Source organism: Rutilus rutilus (assembly GCF_951802725.1).
Source record: "Rutilus rutilus genome assembly, chromosome: 10".
NCBI classification, from domain to species: domain Eukaryota; kingdom Metazoa; phylum Chordata; class Actinopteri; order Cypriniformes; family Leuciscidae; genus Rutilus; species Rutilus rutilus.
In genome coordinates, this window is record NC_140215.1 from 13,147,263 (window position 1) to 13,170,475 (window position 23,213).

The 23,213-nt window shown below is 38.0% G+C and overlaps 1 protein-coding gene across 32 annotated transcripts in view; it reads left to right on the plus strand.

Moving 5' to 3' along the window:
- Positions 1-5,562: 5,562 nt before the first annotated feature.
- caska (calcium/calmodulin-dependent serine protein kinase a) overlaps positions 5,563-23,213 on the plus strand; it is a 165,758-nt gene continuing 148,107 nt past the window's right edge. For 27 of the 32 annotated variants that reach the window (XM_084421406.1, XM_084421428.1, XM_084421434.1 and 24 more), the window contains exon 1: positions 5,609-6,318. In XM_084421406.1, the coding sequence (XP_084277532.1) occupies positions 6,260-6,318 (59 nt within the window). In that variant the 5' untranslated portion in view covers positions 5,609-6,259. Of the gene's footprint in view, positions 6,319-23,213 lie in introns of all 32 variants that reach the window. The other 5 variants (XM_084421410.1, XM_084421433.1, XM_084421420.1 and 2 more) reach the window with 4 other exon arrangements.

The following is a 23,213-nucleotide window of genomic DNA, read 5'->3' on the forward strand; positions in this document are numbered from 1 at the left end:
TTGTTAATCCATTATCACATAAAACCTTACCTCCTATGTGGCAGTGCTACAATGCAGTGCCATTCAGTACATGCAAACACTCTCTGTGAGCGATGTAGTAAAACAGCTCAGTGCTGCTACAGATAGGCCAAATATAACTCCATCAGCAACTCAAATTAAGTATTCGGTGGCTGCATTGAAAAGTGCTTACCTGCATTGATTTTGGTTCTTTGATAACATCCGCAGGAAGCAGAGACTTGTTGAATTGTTTTTGCCATTGAATGCAATAACAGATCATTTAATTCAGTGTTCCCAATTACAACAATACAATTAGCCTCAAATGTGTCAAAACAAGAGACTCGTAGTCGAGTTTGAATTTTTCACTGCCAATTGCCATGTCAAAGTAACAATTGTTAACTGCTGCGAAAAGGCAATCTTTGTATTGACATCTTTGCATGTCACAAAGTGGCTTTCATCACAAATTGCTGATCATTCACTGTGTTTGCAGGTGATAATAGTCTAGATTGAATCTGTTCAGCTCTCAGATAGAAATGGCAGAGAAACACAGACAGACAAAAAGAGATGAACAGAGAGGCAATTAATTATTTCGGGACAGTTATGGGACTTCAGGCTTAAGAGGATGATGTAAATGATAGGAAAAACTATTTTAAAAGCAAATAACCATATAATTGTGCATCGTTTAGATGGCAAAATAAATAGACTTAATAATACACCATTGGATTTGGTTGCAGTCTACGCAAACATTATACAGAAATTGACCGTAAGTTTTACAGATTTAAATTCAATTGACTGTAAAAACATTTCATTAAGTGATATAATGTTACTATACCATCATATATACTATACTAATATCTGTTTTGTATCTTTGTAATACACTGACAACCACAAAGAGGTGACAGCACAACAGGTGACGAGAAAGTGACTTGATGAATCAAAGCTCATCACAAGCAGCTTTCCCACAAGCTGAGAAGATACTAATATATAGAAGGTGCACAGTGTCATTCACACAATACTAAACAACATCATGGTAACACACATGACACTAAAGTAATTAAATAAACATTAGATACATAAAACCCTAATGTGCATAAATGGTTTGAATAAACTAAGAAGAAACAGTTATTTAAATGAAAATGTATCAAATGGGAAGTGTCACACGGAATTTGAGGAATGTCAGTTTTCAGTTTTTCACTGTAAATTATATTTAAACAATTCTTTTTCACTTCCAAAAACTGTAAATTGAAGTTATTCAGTGAATAAGGAAACTTACTGTTAACCAATTAACAGGTTTTTACGGTCACATTTACCGTCTTTTACCGTTAAAATCACAATCATTTTTTACAGTGTGCTAATGTGTATAACATTAAATGATTGTGATTTTAGTTAATTCAAGAAAATGAAGTTGAACCAGAAAAGAGTTCCACGTGAAAGAAGGTGGAGCCTCCACGCACACCCATCTAATACATCTATTACCACGGACCAATGGTAGTACAAATGTGTTTACCAGCCGAAGTGTACTTTTCGAAGTTCGCTTTGGCAAGCTGTTTCAAACTCCCAAAACAAACTCCAAGCCAGTAGAGCTTGCCAGTAGTGAAATGAAAGACATTTGAGTTACTCTGACACGTCTAATTCTATTTAGCTTTATTCAGTTCATTTACAGAGTATTTGAGTTGAGTTTACATGCTAATTTTATGTTAGGAAAACTCACTTCAAACATGTGGAACCAATGTTCAAGTGAATAATTTAATTCATTTTTTTTTTTTGGATTGAATGTAAAGTCTAAGTCCTGAAGCTAAACTTTGAAAACAAAAAAAATTATGTGTTTTCTTTATGAAATATACACAAGCATATAAAACAAAATTGAAAATAGAACAAGAGGAGACAGGTCTGAATGAATGAAGACACTACTGTTAGAATGCAGATTTTGCCATGCCCTGTGCTGCGCAGTCACTCAGGAGCTCTGACAATCAGCCTGCTGCCATCAGTCAAGGAGAGGATATCAGATGCACCCGAAGATACCAAATGTCCTCTGTCCATCTCACTTATAATGCCTGAAACACATTGTTTGAAAAATCAGTGGCATTTTCAGCCCTTTCAAATTGATGTATAATAATTTCAAACTCGTTGTCTATAGTAAAAAGTAGCAATTTTACATTTACCCTCAAACAATGATGGTGTAAAACACATTTCAGGTTCTTGGGTGTATATGTGGACAGAAAAATATATGCAGTCATGTGGTCGATGTGTGTGTGTGTGTGCATCTGTGTGAATTATTAGTTTCATCCTTGAAAATCACTGCAGCTGAGTCGGCTGCCTTTATGCCCACATCAATGAGGCTATGATTCAACAGTTTTTTTAAAGGGCTCAGACTATAAATTTACAATGAGAAGTGACGGAATGAATTCTAGACTGAATGAATGGACTCAATGTACAAAATCCAATTAGCTCAAGTGCATCTCACTAATCATCAGCTACAGAAATCAATGCAGTAATTCAAATGCACTAATGTAAAAAGTGCAGACAAAACACAGAGGAATGCATTTCAGAGGAATGTTCCTCCATCGCAATCTTAAGTTAGCTTCCTTAGGATGGCACTTTCTACAAATACACTTTATGCCAAAATGATTTTTCGGTAACACTTTACAATAAGGTTCATTAGTTAACATTAGTTAACTACCTAACATAAACTAATAATGAACTGCACTTATACAGCATTTATTAATCTTAGTTCATATTAATTTCAACATTTACTAATACATTATTAAAATCAAAGGTTGAATTTGTTAACATTAGTTAATGCAATGTAAACTAACATGAACAAACAATGAACAGCCATATTTCAATTAACTAACATTAACAAAGATTAATAAATACTGTAACAAATGTATTGCTCATTGTTCGTTCATGTTAGTTAATACATTGACTAATGTATAATGAACCTTATTGTAAAGTGTTACCCGATTTTTTTAGGTAATATTTAGCAGTGTATTGCAAAAAATAACAAAAAAACACAAAACAGTATAAATTATATAGAAAATACAGTGTCATTGCCTCATTTCATCAGAAGTACAACTTCATTTTCTACTAAAAAGCGGCTTTCCAGTGTGTTCATGTTCGGGTTACGTCTGACCTCTGCGGAGTCAACAGAGGAAAATGAAGTTGAACCAGAAAAGAGTTCCAGTGAAAGAAGGCGGAGCCTCCAGGCACACCCATTTATTACTACGGACCAATGGTAGTACAAAGATGTTTACCAGCCGAAGCGAACTTTTCGAAGTTCGCTTTGGAAAGCGGTTTCAAACTCCCAAAACAAACTCCAAACAAGGTTCATTTTGGCTTGATTTTGTTCGAAATGACGTCACATCAGTTCGTTCTTCGATTTCACTTGAAGTATATGGGGCCTTTACGACATTGCGTGAACACAGCAAAAGTGCTGCGCTCACTCCGTGCTGTAAATAAAGCGGTGTATGCTTTCGAATCGCTCTCGCAGTACTGTGATGTCATACACCGATCGGTCTGCACAGCGCCGCTTAAAGTCGATCACATCTAAAATCTGCAGTGGCCAGGTGTTACAGCGGCCAGTTTACATGTTGTAATTATAAGTTCTAAACAAGCACGTAAAAGCTTTTGATAGTTCCGAATCGTTACGGTAATAACAAAATGCCGTGAACACGTGCACCTGGTACTTAATTCGGGAACAACTTATTGCAATCAGGTGTCAACTGATGCAATGATAGGTGCAATTCATGTAATATGAATAAAAGTGTGATTAATAATATTACATAGCTGTTGTTGAAAGCAACCGCGAACATTGAGATTTCACAAGAAATCCATTAGAAAAAAATAATTCAGAAGTTAGAGAAAAGAAAAGAGTACTCAGTTGGTCAAGAGTGAACCAGGTCCAATTAACATCCAAGAAAGACAGAACAAAGGTATTCTGACTGCAGCCTATCTTAACTCCAAAGGGAAGATAAGTACAAGGAAACCAAATACAAGATTCGATTTGGATTATATGGTTGCAATAAGATTTTCAATTTAGATCCTTCAATTACTGCTGAAGCTGCTTGGATGTGTACCGGTAAAGATGTGCATGGCTTTACCAATTATTAGACATTCTACACTAAATTTTTTAAGCCTTTTTTACATTTATTTTTAAAAATAAGATTTTCATCATGGAGATAAAATTCCATCAAATTGAATTGAATAATCCTTACATATTTGAATTGAATAATTGATTAAGGACTGTTTAATTATTCAATTAAAATATGTAAGGATTATTCACTTTTTTGAATAAATGATTTATTAAATGTTACTATTAATTGAAATGCGTAAGTCTTTAAAAAAAGACTTAATTTAGTGTACATACCTCTTACTGAAAACCCATCACATCCTCATTGGATAGATTTATTCAGTCATAAAATGTACAAACGTTTAATTGGGACCTTGTTGGTACAATGAAGCAGGTGAGAACTATACTGAATCTAAATGTATTCTAACATCCATGTTAAGTAAAGTATATTTTGCACAATACAGACAGTTAACTAAACTAATGATCAACCTTTTAATTAGGCAAGCAAATGTTTGCCATTTTATTTTTTGTAAACTGTTTATACTATGTATTGGTTTAAACTTGTTTCTATTATTCTATTATTATTATTATTATTATTTTCCCTGTGACTGCTTTTATGGTGTGCATCAATGCTTTGGCAATATTGTACTTACAAAAGTAAGGACAATAAAGTACTTTGAATTTGAATTGAAAATTGAGATAAAGATGTCTTCACTCTTTAAACCACTTCTCAGATATTTTCGTTAATACATTAACATAATGTAGCTACATTCATAGTAAGTGAATAAGAGGTTTCCAGAAGCTAAACTCATAAATATTTAATCACAAACAAAACCAAATAAATTTAGCTTAAACTCATTTATAAATATTACCCATGCAATTATTGTGATATTGATACATTTTGTGGTCTACATGATGAAACATTTGATCATTTATTTTGGAGTTGTCCTCATTCAGTTTGTTTTTGGTCAGATTTCTGTTCCTTTATTAAGGCTCATATCATGCCCAGCTTTCAACTGTGCTTTAAAATTTTTTTTTTTTTTTTTATGACAAATCTTATAAATATTACTTAATTAATCTGCTTCTTCTGTTAGCTAAATTTAGTATTCATACATGTAAATTTGGAGGAAATAAGCCTTTGTATTGGGTTTGAAAAATAAGAAAGCTGCAAAGTGTGTTTCAATCTGTAAACATTTTCACATTTTTGTTTAACTTTTACGTTTGTCACTGTTTCTTTATGTGTCCTTTTTTGTTTGTTTGTTTACTCACTGTACCCCCCTGACTGTAACATTCGTTACAATCAATAACATAAAAAAGGTTTCCAAAAGCGGCTTAATTTGTTTAACTAACCTTACACCACCTTACTAACATATTAAGAAACTGTCAGTTTGACAGACAAACTCTGAGACGCCTGGTCGTCATTTTGGCTCAAACCGTCGTGCTGGGTTATGCAGGAATTCCGGAATACAAAAGTCCTGCCGGAGCCATTATGGCGTGAGGCAATCCAGTTTCATAACCTTGAGTGGGAGGAGTTTGGGTTTTCTGGAAGCTGGGAGCAGCAGAGCTGCTGGAGTTATGAGTGGGAACTAGAGCAACGGCAGCCAGCGTGAGCGAGCAAGGGAAAAGCCTCGCGCGTTTCACAGAAGCCCTGCGCGTGGGTAGAATGAGTAGAATCAGCTGAACTGCGTACTTTAATAACAACCAACATTTGTAGCCTATCCCAGAAACAGTGCGCGCTTCTTCTTTTTTTTTTGGATCGACAGAGTCGAATTAGTTAGTTTAGCGTTTAGACGACTTAACTCACTTGGTTCTGTGACTTCAACAGCGATTATTGTGGAGTTGTTTTTAACGCTTGAATTACCTCAGCCTCGAGTGGCGGGATTAAGGGGGCCGGGAGAGAGGGAGGAGAAGGTGGGGCAGAGTGAGTCAATCGGACCGAGCGCTCACTACTGTCCGCCCGCCCGCTTCAACCGAACCACCAACGGATATTTTTTTCTCTCCAAAACCGACAGGAATCAATCATTTTTTTGTTCATCCGAAATTGGAGAGCGATAACGTCGGCTGTCAGCATTCCCTTTCGCCGCTCATTCCAGGTAACGTTACTCTGAAGTGTCTACGCTGTAATCCTCTGATATTTACCGTTTGGACGGAATTTTTTGGAGGGGAGTGTAAATTCCCCGGTCTTGTTGGACCATGGCCGACGACGACGTGCTCTTTGAAGATGTTTACGAGCTGTGCGAGGTCATTGGCAAGTAAGTGTCACGGTTTGATTACTTTGATAATGACACAAATGTCCATCTGTAACTCGAGCTGCGTCTTTTGCATTTAGTGTCGAGTGTCATAGATGTCACTGCATTTTAGACTTGTGGTGCAGTGCTGCTGTTGAACACATGACAATTACATTCAGTCGTAACTCTTCAAAACTGCATGTCTGAAGCAAGAGGAATGGGAGTGGCGTGTGTGAGAGATGAGAGAAGTCTGTACTTCGAGCATTCATGCAGGTAGATGCTATTCACAACTACAGCGCAAGACAAGCGTTTGTACATTGCCCCATTAATTGTCATAATCAAACAGTGATGATTTCTGCGAGGGACCATGATAAATAAACCAACCAGGGAGGTCAATGTGTCACCTGGGTTTTAGGTGTTATCTAGCAAATATTATTAAGTGTGTGCTTGCAGTCATGTTAGTTTGTAGTTATGTTATTGGTCATTGTTAATGGTCACTGCATGTCTTTTACATTGAGTGGTCAGTGTTCGATGTCATTTGGCTTCTGGCTATTATAATTAGTTCAGTTGTTTGATTTCAATATAAGGTCATAAAGGCCCAAAATGGACATGAATGTTTCCCTGAATGACCTGAGATTTTCTCCTACATAGATGGACGATACTGCTTTTTTGTATGACCGATATGATTTCAATTATTTTTGTTTCCGATTAATATTATGCTGAATCTTTTATTTCTTATATTTGACACAATTACTAAATGATCATTATACTTCAAAAATAATATTCATTGAGTATTATTATTATTATTATTATTATTATTATTAAAAATGTGATATAGGCCTATTTAATATAACATATTAAGCCTAATTATTGTGATTTAGTTTTTACCATCTAAAAGGTCACAATTACTTGGTGCAATTTATTGGTAGACAAGTTGATAAAAATATCAGTAAAACCAGTTATCTTTATACGTAACAATATTTTTAGTGGCACTATACATTGAGCCACATTTAAGGTAGCCTACATGTCAGTCATAACAAGAGTAGTACAGTTGTAGACAGGCTTGAAGTAATAAAGGGAATAAAGCTATAGGCTAGCGATCTAACACCATAGAGATTAAAGTTGTTTCTGATTTAATGCTTTGTTAAGCCACATTACGAGTTTGGTGACTTTTTGCAGTGATGAAGGGCACAGCCCTCACATGTATCAGCAGGCTTGGAGCCTTTCATGTTAAACTGAAACACATTTTACCTTACCATTTTTAGATTGCAGTTTGTTGTGTTCATGAGAAGAATTGTATTGTTGACTACTTTTTTGAAAAGTGTTGTTGTGTGTTCTGACCATTGGCTTTTGGATTATCGCAAAAAACAAGCTCTGTGATCAACAAAAGTTTATGATACTTACGCATTTTTTTCCCCCCATCAACATAATTTTCACAGATGAACACAACTTTTAATTTTGAAGACTAAAGGTAGGCTATAAACGAACTACACCACGGTCCCACAAATTAAACGTCACCATAACTAAGCTTCAGACAACTCTCAGTTTTTATCTAAAAAAAGCATTTTCTCAGATAGTTTGAGTTAGAATAGTTTATGAGCACACTTATAAGCATAACGAGGCTGTAAAAGCGGACGAGTGTCCCTGTTCAGTGTGATGACGTTTAATGTCCTCAACAGCCTATGTAGTCCCATTCAGCCACTTGTTAGCAACCGCATTTTCAAGATATATAACATCTTAAAAAATCACACATGGGGTAATACTGATGTATTATGTCGTAGAATAAAACGTAAAAGTATCTTCAGCCTGTGTTAACCACAGACCTTATTTCACCCATTTAACCAAAAACCCATTAAAAAAACCCCACTGACTTTGGGACGATGGAACTGGAAGTGCTTAAATGCTAACTTGTTTCTGTATTTTGGCCTACTAATTTGAATCATACCTGCACCAGTCTATGTGTATGAGAATGGAAGTGAATGAGTAATGGATGAAGTTCATTACTCTTGTCTCGTGTGGACAGATACCACATAGTTATACTGGATGGAACATTTACTTATTGTTTTGACTGTTATGAGATCTCATATTTTTATGTTATATAACCAAGTTTTTCTCCAGCTGTCACTGTTGTGCAAGTGTTTGCCTGAGTTTCAATGTAAAGACAATAGTGGCTGTAAATTTCTAATACCATGTAATTAGAGCTCCCAACATGCACTCTGACTGGTGCTCTGAGTTTGTAATTAGAAGCAGTTCGGTACATGTAGCTGTCTCATAATAACAAAACAACATATAGTTAGCATGTGCGCAGTGGTGGATTTTTACCTAACAAACTATGTTTAGGGGCACATTATATAAATGGGGTAGAAATATTCAGCCAAGCAAAATAAGCCAATGCAAAAGATGGAAACTCTGTTGATGGTCTGTTTCCATTACCATTATGTGTAGGAAGATATTTACCTCTCCCTTGTTTTTTATAAAAAATAGATTTTAGAATATTTTTTGTTTACAGGGCCTTTATTTTCTTCCATCATAGACAAATTAAATTTATTTCAGAATTACACACAAACACACACACACACATGAGGAAATCCTTTTTTTCTGCCTGTGTGGCTTGTCGCTGTTCTGTGCCCACCCTGAGTTCTCACGCTTGTGTTTGGAGGTAAAGAGGAAAGAGGATGCTGTCCATTAAGCAGATACACTCCCACTGACACTGCTTCTCTCCCTAGGCCAAGTTCTGTGAGCTCAATAAGAGATGTGGGTGTGTGTGCTGTGTGTATGTCTGTTATTATAAACGGCACAGAATGCTAATATAGCGCAGGACAAAGGGTCAGAATAGCTGACCAAGCCACCCTGCAGTGCCATATTTCACTGTTACATTGTGTCTGGCCTCTTGGTCTGTTTGTAAAACACTTAAAGCTGCTGTCCTCTAAGTTGCCATTAATAACGTGTTATTTGAAAAAAAGCAAAACAGACATATTTATGTTTGTTTTTTGCACTCTCATGTTCAGCACAGATGTTTTGTGGAATAAAAAATGATAATCTAGGCTATTCATTGTTTGAGTCTCACACAGCCATGGCAGATGGCTTTGCAAACTATTAGGCACGGGCACTAGTAATATGCCAAAGCCCAGAGCTGGATTCTGGCTGAACTGTGAATGATGGAGCTGAAATCGTGGCTGAATTTAGCCCCTGTATGTTGTTATTAGTCATATACAATATGCTACTTCCAAGGGCTTTAAGTCCAGAGTGATTGTGTTGTTTAGGCACTAATGCTATAGTCTCAGCCAGAGTGATCTAGCAGTCTGATTTAGCTTTGCTGATGCATGAAACCATCAGCCAGCAGCCCGAACAAGAGTTTCAGTCCTCAATTTGCTACACAGCAGATTTAGCTCCGTTAGACCTGGCAGTGCAGTCTAGCAAAACACAATCAAAAGTGTTTAAAATCTTAAATCCAAACACCTATAGAGACCGGGAACGTTTTCATACACCCAGGTAATGTAATATAACATATTTGTGCTCCAGAAACCTGCTCATACAGCCCTCTTTTGTCCACGGAGAGCCGTAGATAACTCATGGCCTCCTGCAGGTTAGTCACCAGTGTGCACAAATCAAACCTTCCTCCAGCCTTTTAAAACCCCCATGATTCTGGGTCCTGTTTTGAAAGCAACATTAAATAGCAGTGACTGACCTTCATTTATCCCCACCTGCAGAAGAAAAATGCTGTTAATAAAGGCAAGCACCCCCTACACTTCACCTTAACCCCTCAAAACATGTGTTAACATGTTCATTAACAGCATGCTTATGTTGTTCAATAGTGTTTTTTGATGAGTTTATGAGGGGGTGATAATGAGGTTGTGTGTGTGTCACTGTCTTTGATTCGAGGCTGACTGACACACTGACCCAGATGAGAGAGCAAGATCGGCTTGCTGGAGCATCTAGCTTTGAGCAAAAGGTGGGGAGTGTGATTAAGTTTGACAGTGTTGTGACTTTCCTCCGCTTTGTGCTGTTATGAGTTGAGTTTTGGCAATCTGTGCCGAGGTGGAAGCGGACAGCAGGTTGTTATTTTGAAGGCAGTGCCACTCCGAATATTACTTTCCTTTAATTTGAACATGAACTGAGAAAGTTTCCTCTGCATTTCATCATATTCCTTCTTCCAGCACTTTTTCATGTATTTGATTTTATTTCTATTGATTTATGTGATCGCTCGCGCTCGGTTGCCACTTTCTGCCATCATCTGTGTGTTTGGCTTTTTATGTTGGTGTTTTTCCTAGGTCACAGGATGTGAATTTGGCTTTTGGTATATCAGCTAAATAGAAAAAAAAAAAAAAAAATGTTGGTAACCTTCACAGAAGTTGTAGTTCCTCATAAGTATTTCGGAATAATTATGTATATTTATGTAATTTCTAATTAAATGAATTGAACTGAGGCAGCCACAGCGATCTGTCATGCCACTTTAAGCCAAAATTCTGGTATTTCGTTTTTTTAATTCGTAATGAAATTGACAGAATTGGAAAGAAGAGACTGTGGCGAGCAGGACGAGGCTGAGGGCCGTGAGAGAGCGGCGCGAGGCCGGTGGCGTGATTATTGATGAGCGACACCTGCACGACGCACCGGTCTCGTATCTCTCACGGAGGAGCGGAAGCACAAAAGGAGGAGCGACGACAGTGAAGATAGAGAGAGCCCAGGCCTGGGTTTTATGTTTTGTTTCTGTTTTATTATATGTGGCAGCAGTCGTCCGTGAGGGACTTACTTTCATTTTGTATTTATGTAGTTTATTTATTTTATTAAAAGTTGTGAAACGTTCGCCGGTTCCCGCCTCCTCCTTCCATCAACGAACTGAAACTGTTACAGAGACATATATAAAGTAACAAAGCACAAAGCTTTTTGCATGGCAGGCAGTGAGGCGCTACAAATAATGTTCCGTTTTGTTCACACATCAACTAAAAACAGCATCGACTGATTAAGTATATCATAGATTTTTGGGATTCAAGAATCAAATCGAAGTTGTTTGTAATACATTCTCCTGTGTCTCTAAACTGTTCTGATACCAGCAGGGTTGAGCCCTTATCTAGAACGTCATGTTCTAAGCCTTAATGCTCTCTGCCTCACTGAGAAGACAACTGGCCCTCTTTTCTGTTTAAGAGATGCTGCATAGAGCCAAATGACACTGACAGTCCTTTTCAGGTCACTAACTCTGCTACCTTATTAAAGCCAGAAGCAGATGCTGTTTGATTGCCTTCTCACTGTTCCTGGACTTTAAAAACGCCCCCTGTGTAAAAAAAAAAAAAAAGTGCCTTTTGAGTTGATAGATGGGTAGCAGACGTGCTAATATTTCTCACTTCCTGTGAAGGGTAATGCTTTGGCAATTGGCAGAGACACAATGTGCTTCCCCTCCTTAACTTCCTCTGCTCAACAGTCTTCTCTCTTCCTTCTCTTTTGCAGACTGCAGGTGCTGCCTTTTACTCATTCTCACAAAATACAGCATTGACCCATGTGAAAAACACATTCGTCAGCCTGGTCACAGTGAAGGTTTATGTGGATGATCAAAGCATGAAAACTCTTCTTAGAAAATGTCTTAGAGTTCCCAGGGCTCGAATTTCGGCACTGGATTGCTGGTATTGCGTGTGATTTTAATAATTACCTGAGGTGTCGCACTTATAATGCGGGAAATTCCAGCAAATATTTATTCATTTTAGCATGTAGTCTGTATGAGTAAATTAATCCACACAGATTATAAAATCAAATGAGTAATTTTAAAACTATCCGAATGCATGAATTTTTTTCCTGTTTACACTGTCATAGAACACATCCGATCTGTGTCACATGTGAGCGAAAAATCTGAATTGGGTCACATTTCACTGACAGTGTAAACGAGGCCACTGTCTCTCAAAATGGATTGCACAAGGCAAGCGTCAAGCGCTTCAGGCGGCGATATTAGATTCTCGCGGTTTGCACAATCAGGCCAGGTTGCATCCTCACAAAAGTTTATCATTTGCACGTCTTTAAGTCTTACCAGTTTAAACAATCTCGCGATTTTAAACTATTTAGTACTCACACGCTCTCTGGGAGATGGTTTTCTCTGCGCACATACATACACAGTAAAGCCACATCACAAACAGCTCGCGAGTAACACAACTTTTTCACGGATTAGGGTGTTTTAACAGTCAAAAACAAAACAAAAATTCAAAATTCATTTTGATGTCAAAATTCCGGTCTTGGTGAGTATCCTCGTAAACACAGTTGGTTATGTCTTAAATTAACACAAACAGTAACTTGAGGATGAAAACGCATGCGTAGTGGATCCGTGCACTAGCTCTTCAAAGTGACAGCAACCTAATATGTCTCTGTCATTAATGTTGATAAAACAACAAAAGATCTTTTAGATTAATAGCATATAGCCTATATTTAATTTACAGAACTAAAAAAACATCCAGTGTTATTTTACATTTAATTAAGCTACTTTCAGTTTTTGTAGTATTTCTGTACCTGAATACTAGTGTTAGACCTAAAAAAAATTCTCTTTATTTCATTTGTATCTTTATTCTATTGTATTTATTTGTGCTTTTTATTTATTTATTTAATTCAAAAAATTTTATCAAGCTTCCTTGTGTAAAAGTCCCCTTTGTAAAAACACAAATACAATGAGTGAGAAACCATTTAGGATAAATGTAAATGAGATAAATGTAACTTTAAAAAGAATTGCCCCAAAAATGCCCCCCATAAGAATCACCTAAGGGGGGAATCACCCCCGCCACACACATTTTCCAAAACTGAAATTCAGGCCCTGAATTCCCAAGTTGTAGCCTAGCAGTTTGAACACGTTTGGCAGATTGGCTGAATATTGCCAATAATCAAAATAAGCAGATTAAAATATCGCATGGCATGACAGACCATTTCACAGATCACTTGTTTTTAAACCGCAATGCTTAAAAATGCATGCAAACGATAAGCTTTCGTGACCATGCAGCACAGCAATGTCATGTGAGCTTAACTGCGATAGAGACGATAGTCCAAAATCTCTACCAGTTGACAAATTTCTACCGATATTATCACCCACCCCTACCTTGTGTGTATTTGACAGTTTAAGTGCAGTCGGATGTGAAAGAGAACTCAGTTCAGTACTCAGGTGCTGTGTGATAGGCTGTAATGTACACGCTCTTCGGGTCTATGCTTTAAAAAAAGGTTTATGTCAGAACAGCGTGCAAATAAAAAGTTAACTGGCAAAACGCATGCAAATGATAAACTTTAGTGGTGGTGAAGAACTGCAATGTCACGTGTGTAACCCTACCGCTGCATTGCTAAATGTGATGTGAATATACGTGGCATTGTACAGTATTTTGGGATGGGGGCGCCTTGCCAGAACTGAAACTGCACTGTAGTAATATACTACAATCTCTCTTCAAAGCAGATCATGGAGACTGATGTAAAATCATATCATCGCACACCCCTAGATTGAAGTATAGTGTGTGTAGTATAGTGTAGTTAAAATATTTTACAGCGATTTAAGGTTAATTATGAGCATAAACGCATTAATATGAATTATAATAATCTGTTTACAGAACTCTTAACTTAATTGCATTGTTCGGGAACATGTACATGTAGCCACTGATGTTAAAAATGTCTTCAGATATAGTTTGCACAGTAACCAATTATTTATGCATCTCTTGTAATTGTGTGCCTGCGCTCATAACATTTTATTGTAATTATTTTTTGCTCTTGCTTTGTTTGAATTGGCCTTAGAAAGACCTTATGATCTGTGTTGTGAACTTGGCCTTCACATCCCTTTATTTGATTGTAATAATCTCCAGCTGGTAAGACAAAGCCACTGTCTCTTTCTGGGTCTGTTTTGGGTTTAGGCTCATTCTTTCACCCTGTCAATCACTGCTGTGTCTACTGCCCCTGAAACTGCTCTCTGATAGGTCCCACCCCTTAAGTCAGCTTGGATGCTACTCACGACATTTGCCTTATTGACTCTCCACAGATGGGCCAAACTGACCCACTGGTTTTGCTGAGGCAGACACTACCATTTTCAGCTTTTATAAACGTCTTTTCCTTTTTTCCCTTTCCCTCTTTCATGGTGGGCCTTTTGAACAGAAGTCATTTCCTGCTGCATTGCCAAGATACACAGCAGCCTTGGTCTGCAGCTCAAAAACGGCTGGCTTAAATTTAACTATATTTCCTAGGTAACCACTCAGCACTATTTTTAGTGCAGCGGTGAGTCAGAGGCGAAGTGCATACAGTAGTCCCCGACCTGAAGTGGTGCTTGCTTTGATCAGGTATCGCACAATGACAAACCAAATGTGAAACGTGTCACTGCTGGGCATCTTTAATGGGAACTGTTCTTTAAGAGGGTAACACTTGATGTTCGCACATTGTACGGAAAGTGAAAGTGCTGTGGTCTTTGCCCTGTATATGCGTGAATCATATTATAACAGTTACAACTGCTTTGTGGACTATGATAAAAGAAAGCACAATAATTATGTGCCCTTTGGCCAGCCACAGGCCAGAGGAAGTTACCAATATCTGAAATTGTGAAATTGACTCTCATTTTATACTATTGTTCAAAAGTTCGGGTCGGTATAATTTATATAAATGTTTTTGAAATGAGCTTATTCTAACCAAGATTGCATTTATTTGATTATAAATACAGTAAAGACTTGGCAGAATTGTTTATTGTGATTATTTGTCTTCTTTAATCTAGTGTTTTATTGAACATAAGTTTATTTATGGGCATCATTGCTGTAGCTGAATAAACAGAAGATTGAAATGCTGTGATTGATTAAACATGACCAATAAACACACAACTGCCTTTAGCCTGACGTCGTCATACTCAGATTCTAGTCAGAATGTGAGTCTGATACTGCTCCGTTGGGCTGTGATTATGGGGCGTGTTTCAAACGAACCAGGAAGGAAAATGCCTCTGCATTCAATTGGATAGACCTACAACCAATCAGAGCAACGGAGTAAGTGACGTATGTTTTTCATTCATGTTTTTGATCGACAAATGCCTTGATCGCGGTTCTCTGTTCCTCTTTTAAAATTAATGCGCTGTCGATATCTTCTATAACAGACGCGATGGCGGATTCTACACATAATGTTTTATAAACAAAGTTCGGGAGGAGCACGTTCAAATAATCAATCCAATCAACTTGTCATCAAACAATTACCGTCTACACTATCTGCAATGAGAGGAAGCATATATATATTCACTCTGTCAACTCACCTAACATTCCTTGACAGTTTCCAGCATCCCTCCACTCACTCTTGGCCTGTTCTTCCACAGCCAGGAACACGGGGGGAGTACTTTGGGTTCGGGCCGAATACCGATCCCGGAGCCTCTCCTCGGACAGCACGCCAAATATGCATTTATTCTAAATGACTTATTTGTAAGTGTGAACTCGTGAAATCTCAATTCTCCAGCGGCAGTCATCTTTGTTGTAAAGTAAACGAATTCAACCCAAGCGCTCTTTGATGACGTGGATGATTACTGTTGCTCATCTGTCCATCATCGTATAAAGCCCGCCCTAACAATTTGATTGGTCCGAACAATTTTTGTTCGGGCATAATAGCTCCTCAACGGATCGGGTCCAGACCGAACTTCCCGACCTAAAAATGTTGTGGGCGGGGCTAAGTTCGGCTGGCATCCAGGCTAAACTGCCTTATTCTGTGTAAGAAGCCACATCATCTCACAGAAGGAGGAGCTCAACTGTCATTATGAAGTGAGTTTGGAGAAAAAGCACGTTATTAAATGTTGTCTTTTGTTGGACAAGAGGTTCATAAATGCTTCTCATGTTTGGAAAACTGTCTGCCTTTTCAAATGGAGCAGCGTTTACAGACCCGTACATCAGTGACAAGCTGCACATAAAAAAATAATCGCATAAGCCAAATCGGTTTAAATGCGATTTCATGTAAATTGCGATTAATCGTGCAGCCCTACCCTAGGGCGTTATTTACCTTTTATAAAGGCCCTTTTTTAACATTATTACATGTATGCGTCATCTTTCATGTCAAATTCTTGAGATTATGGCTTAGGCCTACTCATAATTATGGCATTCATATAGCTTGAATGAAAGCTTTCAGGCACTGGCATACACTCAGATTGCCATTGTCTTTTGTACGTTAGTGACTATCAATCCCATATGGAGGAGATCCCATCATTTCCCATTACTCTTTTGTCTCTCCCATCTGCACTTGTGTCTGTCTCTCCTTTATCTCTCTTCTTGTCCTCCTTTTCCTCCCTTCAGGCCACTTGTCTCACAGTCTCCTTTCTCTTACGCTATATTCCATTTTCGTCATGCCTGCCCCTCCCAAGTGTTTCTTGATCACATGATGTGCGTTTGGTCTGTACCCCAGCCCTATCCATCTCTATCAATTTTGCGTGGTGTAAGCACACTTTGCTAGCACTTAAACTGATCGTAGTCATTTCATAGGCTGTTAAACACCAGATGATACAGAAGATGCACATTCGTATGACTTTGTGGCCCATATCTATCTGCGTCTCATATTGACGCTAAAGGGTGCCATGTGCATTGGATGTAGACGAAATGTCAAAAGCGTCAGTATATGACGCCTTGGGATGAGATCGGGCTGTAAAAACAGGTTGTGAAGTTTGCAACCATATTGTATCTCTTAATGCACAGTGTTCTGTTTACAGCAAGTTTCTTTGGTTTGATTGGGTGCCTAAAAGTATTTCAAATATTGGGGATTGAAATTCCTGAAATTGCTTCCAAACAGATGACTCAACTTTAAAGTTTGTAGTTCTATATTGCAGTGAATTAGTTTTTTCCCATCCTGTGTCATATCTTCAAGGAGAGCTTGCTCAGACTTCATGATAATTGTGAAGTACTGATGCCATGTGATGATAAACAGCTCCATCTGACAATGAAGAATGTGACTTCAGTTTGGTAAAGAGCTGAATGATATATTCAGTCTGTAGGGAATGCTCCTCTGAACTCTGAGAGTCAGATAAAGGACGTTTGAACTGACATTGTTATGCGTATTTTGTCTTTCTGTGATTTATGTTAGTATACTTGTTACTTGCATATTTTCTCTTGATTATTTGTGTAAAAATAATGTTACGAAACATTCTGTAAAATTTTGTACAGTAATCGTGAATGCCCTTATCTCCTGCTGTGAGACAACTGTCGTGCTATTTAGAAAAAATCCCAAAGCTTTTTTTGTTTGTTTTGAATGACTATTTAAAATGTATATCTCTCTGTCAGCACATCCATCTGACTGCTTTGATCACTCTGGGAGTTTTGTTACACAATCATGTTATTTTTGGGTTGTTTTGACTGGTTTGCAGGATGTTAACGCAAGCAAACATGAGCAGTGCATTATGGGAAAATAAACATATTTAAACGACTAATTTTTAAATACAGTAATATTATAAATGTTGAACCATATCTGTACTGTATAGTGGTCTAGATTAAATGTTATTCCCTGACACATATAGAATGAAGGTTTATGTGATTTAATTTCTGTGACGTTTCATACATTCTCCTGTTGAATAGGGCATTCATTGTAGGAACTGTTGTACCACTCTTGTACCTCACACTGTTGTGTAATTAATGTATAAATCTTCATATTGTTGGTTTCCATAGCTTCCACAAAATTTAGATTTCACACTTGATGTCAGAGTTGATCTCTTGTGTTTGAAGATCGTTTTTTTTAGCTTCAATAAAATCACATTACTGACTGCCCCCTAGGGGTGTAACGGTTACAAATTACTCGCAGTTTGGTTTGTATCGCCATTTTAGGGTCACGGTTTCTGTACAATTCAGTATGTGCTATGTTCAGGAAAAAAAAATACTACTGTCAAATGAAAATAAAGAAAATAAGAACCACTAATCAAACTACAAGGTATAGCACAAATAAATACAATAGTCAAGTCACATTTATTTATATAGAAAAAGGCGACAGTGGCAAGGAACCAAAACTGCATCAGGTGACAGAATGGCCAACGAACGAACAGTGTATGATTATGATTCAGGCAGCATTATAGATCAGAAGTCAGATTGGATTGGAACATTCAGATTCAGAATATTATCCAGTTCCATCTGGTTGAAGATCGGAGTCATCACGCGGTGTGGAGACGAGTTTGTTGAGGATCAGTGCCGATTGCTGTCGTGTCGATGAGGCCTTCACAGGGGAGAGTCTAGTTGACACCAGAGCATGTGAGCGGAGTGGAGCGGGAGCGAGCGGGGAGCGCGAGCGGGCGGATCTTGGACAGAGCGCAGAGCGGCAATTTCAAAAGGACGGAGCGTCGCATTTCCCGCTCCAATTTTGCTCCGCTCCGCTCACACCACGAGTCTGAAGCATGCTCAGTCAAGCCTGACCCCGAATCCATTTGTCTTGCACAGTCATCAACAGTAGACTATTTTCAGGCAAAACTCGGCTCAATAATGGAGTTCAAAAAGTAAAATGAGAATTCATACAGGTGTAGCCTATCAATATAAGTCGCTCCGGAGTAGCCTATAAGGCGCATCAGTCAAAAAATGCGCCATGAAGAAGAAAAAACATAGGCCTAGCCTCGCACTGGACTATAAGTCACATTTATTTAGAAATTTATACAAAAAAAAAAAAAAAAATGTTATGGACGGGACAGTTCTCCGTTACGGACGTGAGCGCTCTGAAAGCGGCACTAAGACTGCTTTAAAACTTTCACTCAGACCTCAAACAGAAAGCACAAAGCCTGTCTTTAAAATTAATTTCGTTTTGTATTAATTGTATCTTAATTTTAATCAAGGTTTCATCAACCATTGTCTGGATTTAATAAGAAGTAAATATATTAGAAAATAGATAACCACGATACGAAGGCGCCGGCGTGAACCTGGAGTTTGTCTCATGAATGAACCGAAACTCAGCGTATAGCCTACTTGCCTCACACACCTGAGACATATATATAAAGCTTGAAATGTCTACTTTTAAACAGAACAATTCAAAACGAAAGAAAACAGACTGCTCTCCCGTATGAAATGTGCATTTCTCTCAGGCGCGTTCACTACTGCGAAGATCACGAGTCAGCATCTTTCCAGCCGACAGACATAAAAAAAATTAAAATGTCTTCTGCTATATTTTACATATTCATAATCATTTTGCCGGTTCGTTGTGACAGCTTTTAGGTGCCCTTACATGTTACGTGAACGCATCAGCACTGAAAACATAGAGATTTTTTTTCTTTTGGGGGCATTTTGTTTGTTTTCAGACTTTCTCATTTGCCTGCGCGATGTTAGAGGACGCTGTTAATAAAGTTGCGAGTAGGCCTACACATTGGATTCACGTTTATTATTATAGGCTATTTAAAAAAATACCCCAGTTTTTATGCCAGTCGTATCATTTTAATCATTTTTGTTGTATTTATCCGCCACACACCTTGAAGGCCGGTCCGTGTCTGATATTGTCTGATTTTAAACCGGTCCGTGGCGCAAAAAAGGTTGGGGACCGCTACAAGTGATATACATGTCGATTTTTTTTCCTTTTTTGGAGCGAGCGGGGGGTGATTTGAGTGGAGCGCGAAGCAAACTGCGTTGAGCGCTGAGCGAAAATGAGCGGAGCGGCCTGATGTAGCTTTGAGCGGGGGAGCGGAGGGGTGAACAGTTCAGTGAGCGATGAGCGGAGATTCTCACCGCTCCACTCCGCTCACATGCTCTGGTTGACACAATCTCTGCTGACACTTCAGGGATGCGTTGTGGCTGTGTTTACGCGCAGGTCCACCATCTGATCTGGATACGGCCCGGATCCGGCTGATTACATCATGCTTTGTGGCCGTGTCTACGCGCAGGTCCACCATCTGATCTGGATACGGCCCGGATCCGGCTGATTACAGTAAACCTCGGAATAAACAGAAAGACTAACATTAGCGTAGATGCCATTCTTCTTATGATCTAACGAGTACATCGGGTGTTAAGTGTTAATAGAGCAAAGATACAAATAAAACAAACAGTGCTTTTCAGGTAGGTCTAGTTTTTAGGTACAGAAATTAGTTTAAAAGGAATCAAATATAAAATAACACTGCATATAATCTTAACTGGATAAATTAATAAAGATTAATCCTTATTAAAATTATTCAGTCAAGAGCAGTGAGCAAATTTTTTTTGACTTTTTTTTTTTATTATTACATTTATCTCACCTAAAAGTTTTCTCACTCATTGTATTTGTTTTTACAAAGGGGTAATTCTGTTGATTTAAGAGTTTTCACAACACAAAAAAAGCTTGATTTCAGTCTTTGAATTAAATTGAAAAAAGTAGCACAAATAAATACAATAGAATAAAGATACAAATTAAATAAAGAGAAACAAAGAGAAGTTTTTGGGTAGGTCTAACACTAGTATTCAGGTACAAAAATACTACAGAAACTGAATAAAAAGTAATCAAATATAAAATAAAGCTGAATAATCTTTTAGTCTATCAGTATTAATAGCCTATTTAATACAGATTTATTCTTGTGAGAATTTGTCTGTTCAAGCGCAAGAAGACTTGAAAGCGAACTCAATTTAGTATTCACAGGCTGTCTGAGATGTGTGCTCGCTTCGGACGAGTGGGCACTCACTTATAGGCATTAGGAAAATATTGGAATCGATCCACGAATCACAATGCATCGGTTTATTGTCCCAGCCCTCCTCCCTTATTTGTCTGATTTGGATGTCAAGTTTGGGCTTTAGGGAGGAACGAAAGTGGCACAATAATCGTTTTACCTCGATTATCTTGTTTTCGTTGGAAACCAAAATTGAAATACGATTAATCGCACAGCTGCTTTGTATAAAATTATACAAGAGAGCATAGAATTTTCAAATCGACTATTTATTTATTGAACATAACATTAAAATAATTGTTGCCGCCTATTCGTATCAACTGGAATTTGAATGTAACTGCATCCATAACTAAGTACTTTATAGAAATAAAAGGCACTTCATCTTAATCATCAGATTGTTCTGACAACCCACCAACTAATGGATTATAAAAATCTGTAGTTTGTGAACCTTTGTAATAAAGGGCAGAGGAAACAAATCATGTGGATCTTAAATGCTCTGCGGCTGCTTGGGTGCTCCGGCAATTATTATTTTTTCTTTTCTTACTACAACCTTTTTACATTATTGCAGTAATACTTTTTTTTACATTCTTCAGTAATACTTAATTCATACTGACAGTAAAATCTCTTCAGCTGTGAAGTCTTTCACTACTTCTGTGAACCATATTTTCATGGTGCATAATTAGACTGAGCGGATGGAGTGCTGCTTGCAATCTGCCTGGATGCAAGAAATTCAGAGACAAATAGCTCTGCGACACTCCCCTCTGCCAACAAATCATGCTCTCGCTTGGCTAACACCTTCCTATTATCATTCCTCTATATTATATCCCTCTTCTCATTCATCTTTCACAAATCATAATTTTTCTCCTCTTCCTCTCCTCGCATCTTCCTTTTTTCTGAGCAAGACTGCTTGATTGTATAGTTTTACTGTCGATCTCAGTCTCTGCTGCACATGTTCCCATTTTGCATCTTTCGATCATGTTGATGATTTTCACCTTGTTGTTTATTGTTGCTTCTCTCTCTGGACATGGACACAAAAGGTACACAGTTTAGTCTTTTGGCCAACTCTTCCGTCAGCATCTCACAGCAGCAAAAATATTCCTAACCGCTCAGTTGTTCTCATTACCCACACAATGCCACTTCCTATCCCCGAGCAATGTGCTCTGCATTGGGATATTTTTTTGTCAGTGCTTCAGTTTTTCTCTAAATCACTTTCACTGGGAGCCTTACTCCTCCTCTACACCTTTTTAGTCTTTTGCACTCTTTCGCTCTAAAAACAAGCACTTCCTTTGTGACTTAACGAAAGAAGGTCTTCATTGTCAGAGCAACTCAGGCTAAAGGACTTTTGCTATAAAGCAAGCTAATGAATATCATGTGTATAGAGCAAAGTTCCTAGTCTGTCTCCCCAGAAGAAATTTGAAATTTCACTGCTCTTACTATCAAGATCTCTCTATTATTCCTGTCAGAGGCCCTGTTTACATCTGGTATTTAGATGCGTTCTGGTCAATCGGATCACAAGTAGCCAAGACACCTGGTGTTTTAATCCATCGCTTTTGTCCAGTTTTGACTACCTCTGTCCTGATTTCTTCAAGGGGAGGGTCTATGGGCGGGTAAATGTATGGGCTTTTTCAGATCTTTCCATCTAATGGACAAAATAAGCTCACTCAATTTACAAATGAACGTGAAAGGAGATGACGGGAAAAATAAGGAGAGCATCAACTTTTCGGTGAGTGTAAAATCTGGAATGGTGAGAGAACGTTGTGCTTGGTACATTTTCCGTCTTAAAAAACAAACTTTGTTTAAATCCCGTCTGGCTAGTGCGCTTCCCGTAATGTTTACACATCATGTCAGTAGGCGGTGAGAAGATGGTCTTTTGTGGCTGTTCGAATGAGTGTCTACACCATGAAAGTAATCAAGTCGAATGCGTTTTCAACTACCTCTGGAAGTGGTCGAAAGAGGACAAGCTCAAAACATTTTAGACCCTATTTACACCTGTATTTAGTGTCGTCCACTTGAGATCGGATTGACGAAAATGCTTCTTAATGCCAAGTGTAAACAGGGCCAGAGACTTGAACAGAGAGCATCTCAAGAAATAGACAACTCTAACCTATATTTATCTTTTCAGGGATGTCTAAAATAGACTTGTAATCACATTTACCCAATCCTAGGAAGGGAAAGGTGAGGATTACTTGAGGCAAAGAAGAGCTTTCCTTAAGACTTTAAGTGAAGGCTTTTGCTGAGTTGTACTCTCCAGGTGTGTTTTTCAACACAGAATGTGTTTTTGTGTCTGCCCAAGCTGTTTTTAAATTGTTTTTGTGTTTGAACATGCACTAGACAGGCTTCTTTGACCATTGCGATACGTCTTGTGCCTTGAGTGCTGCACTTTTCA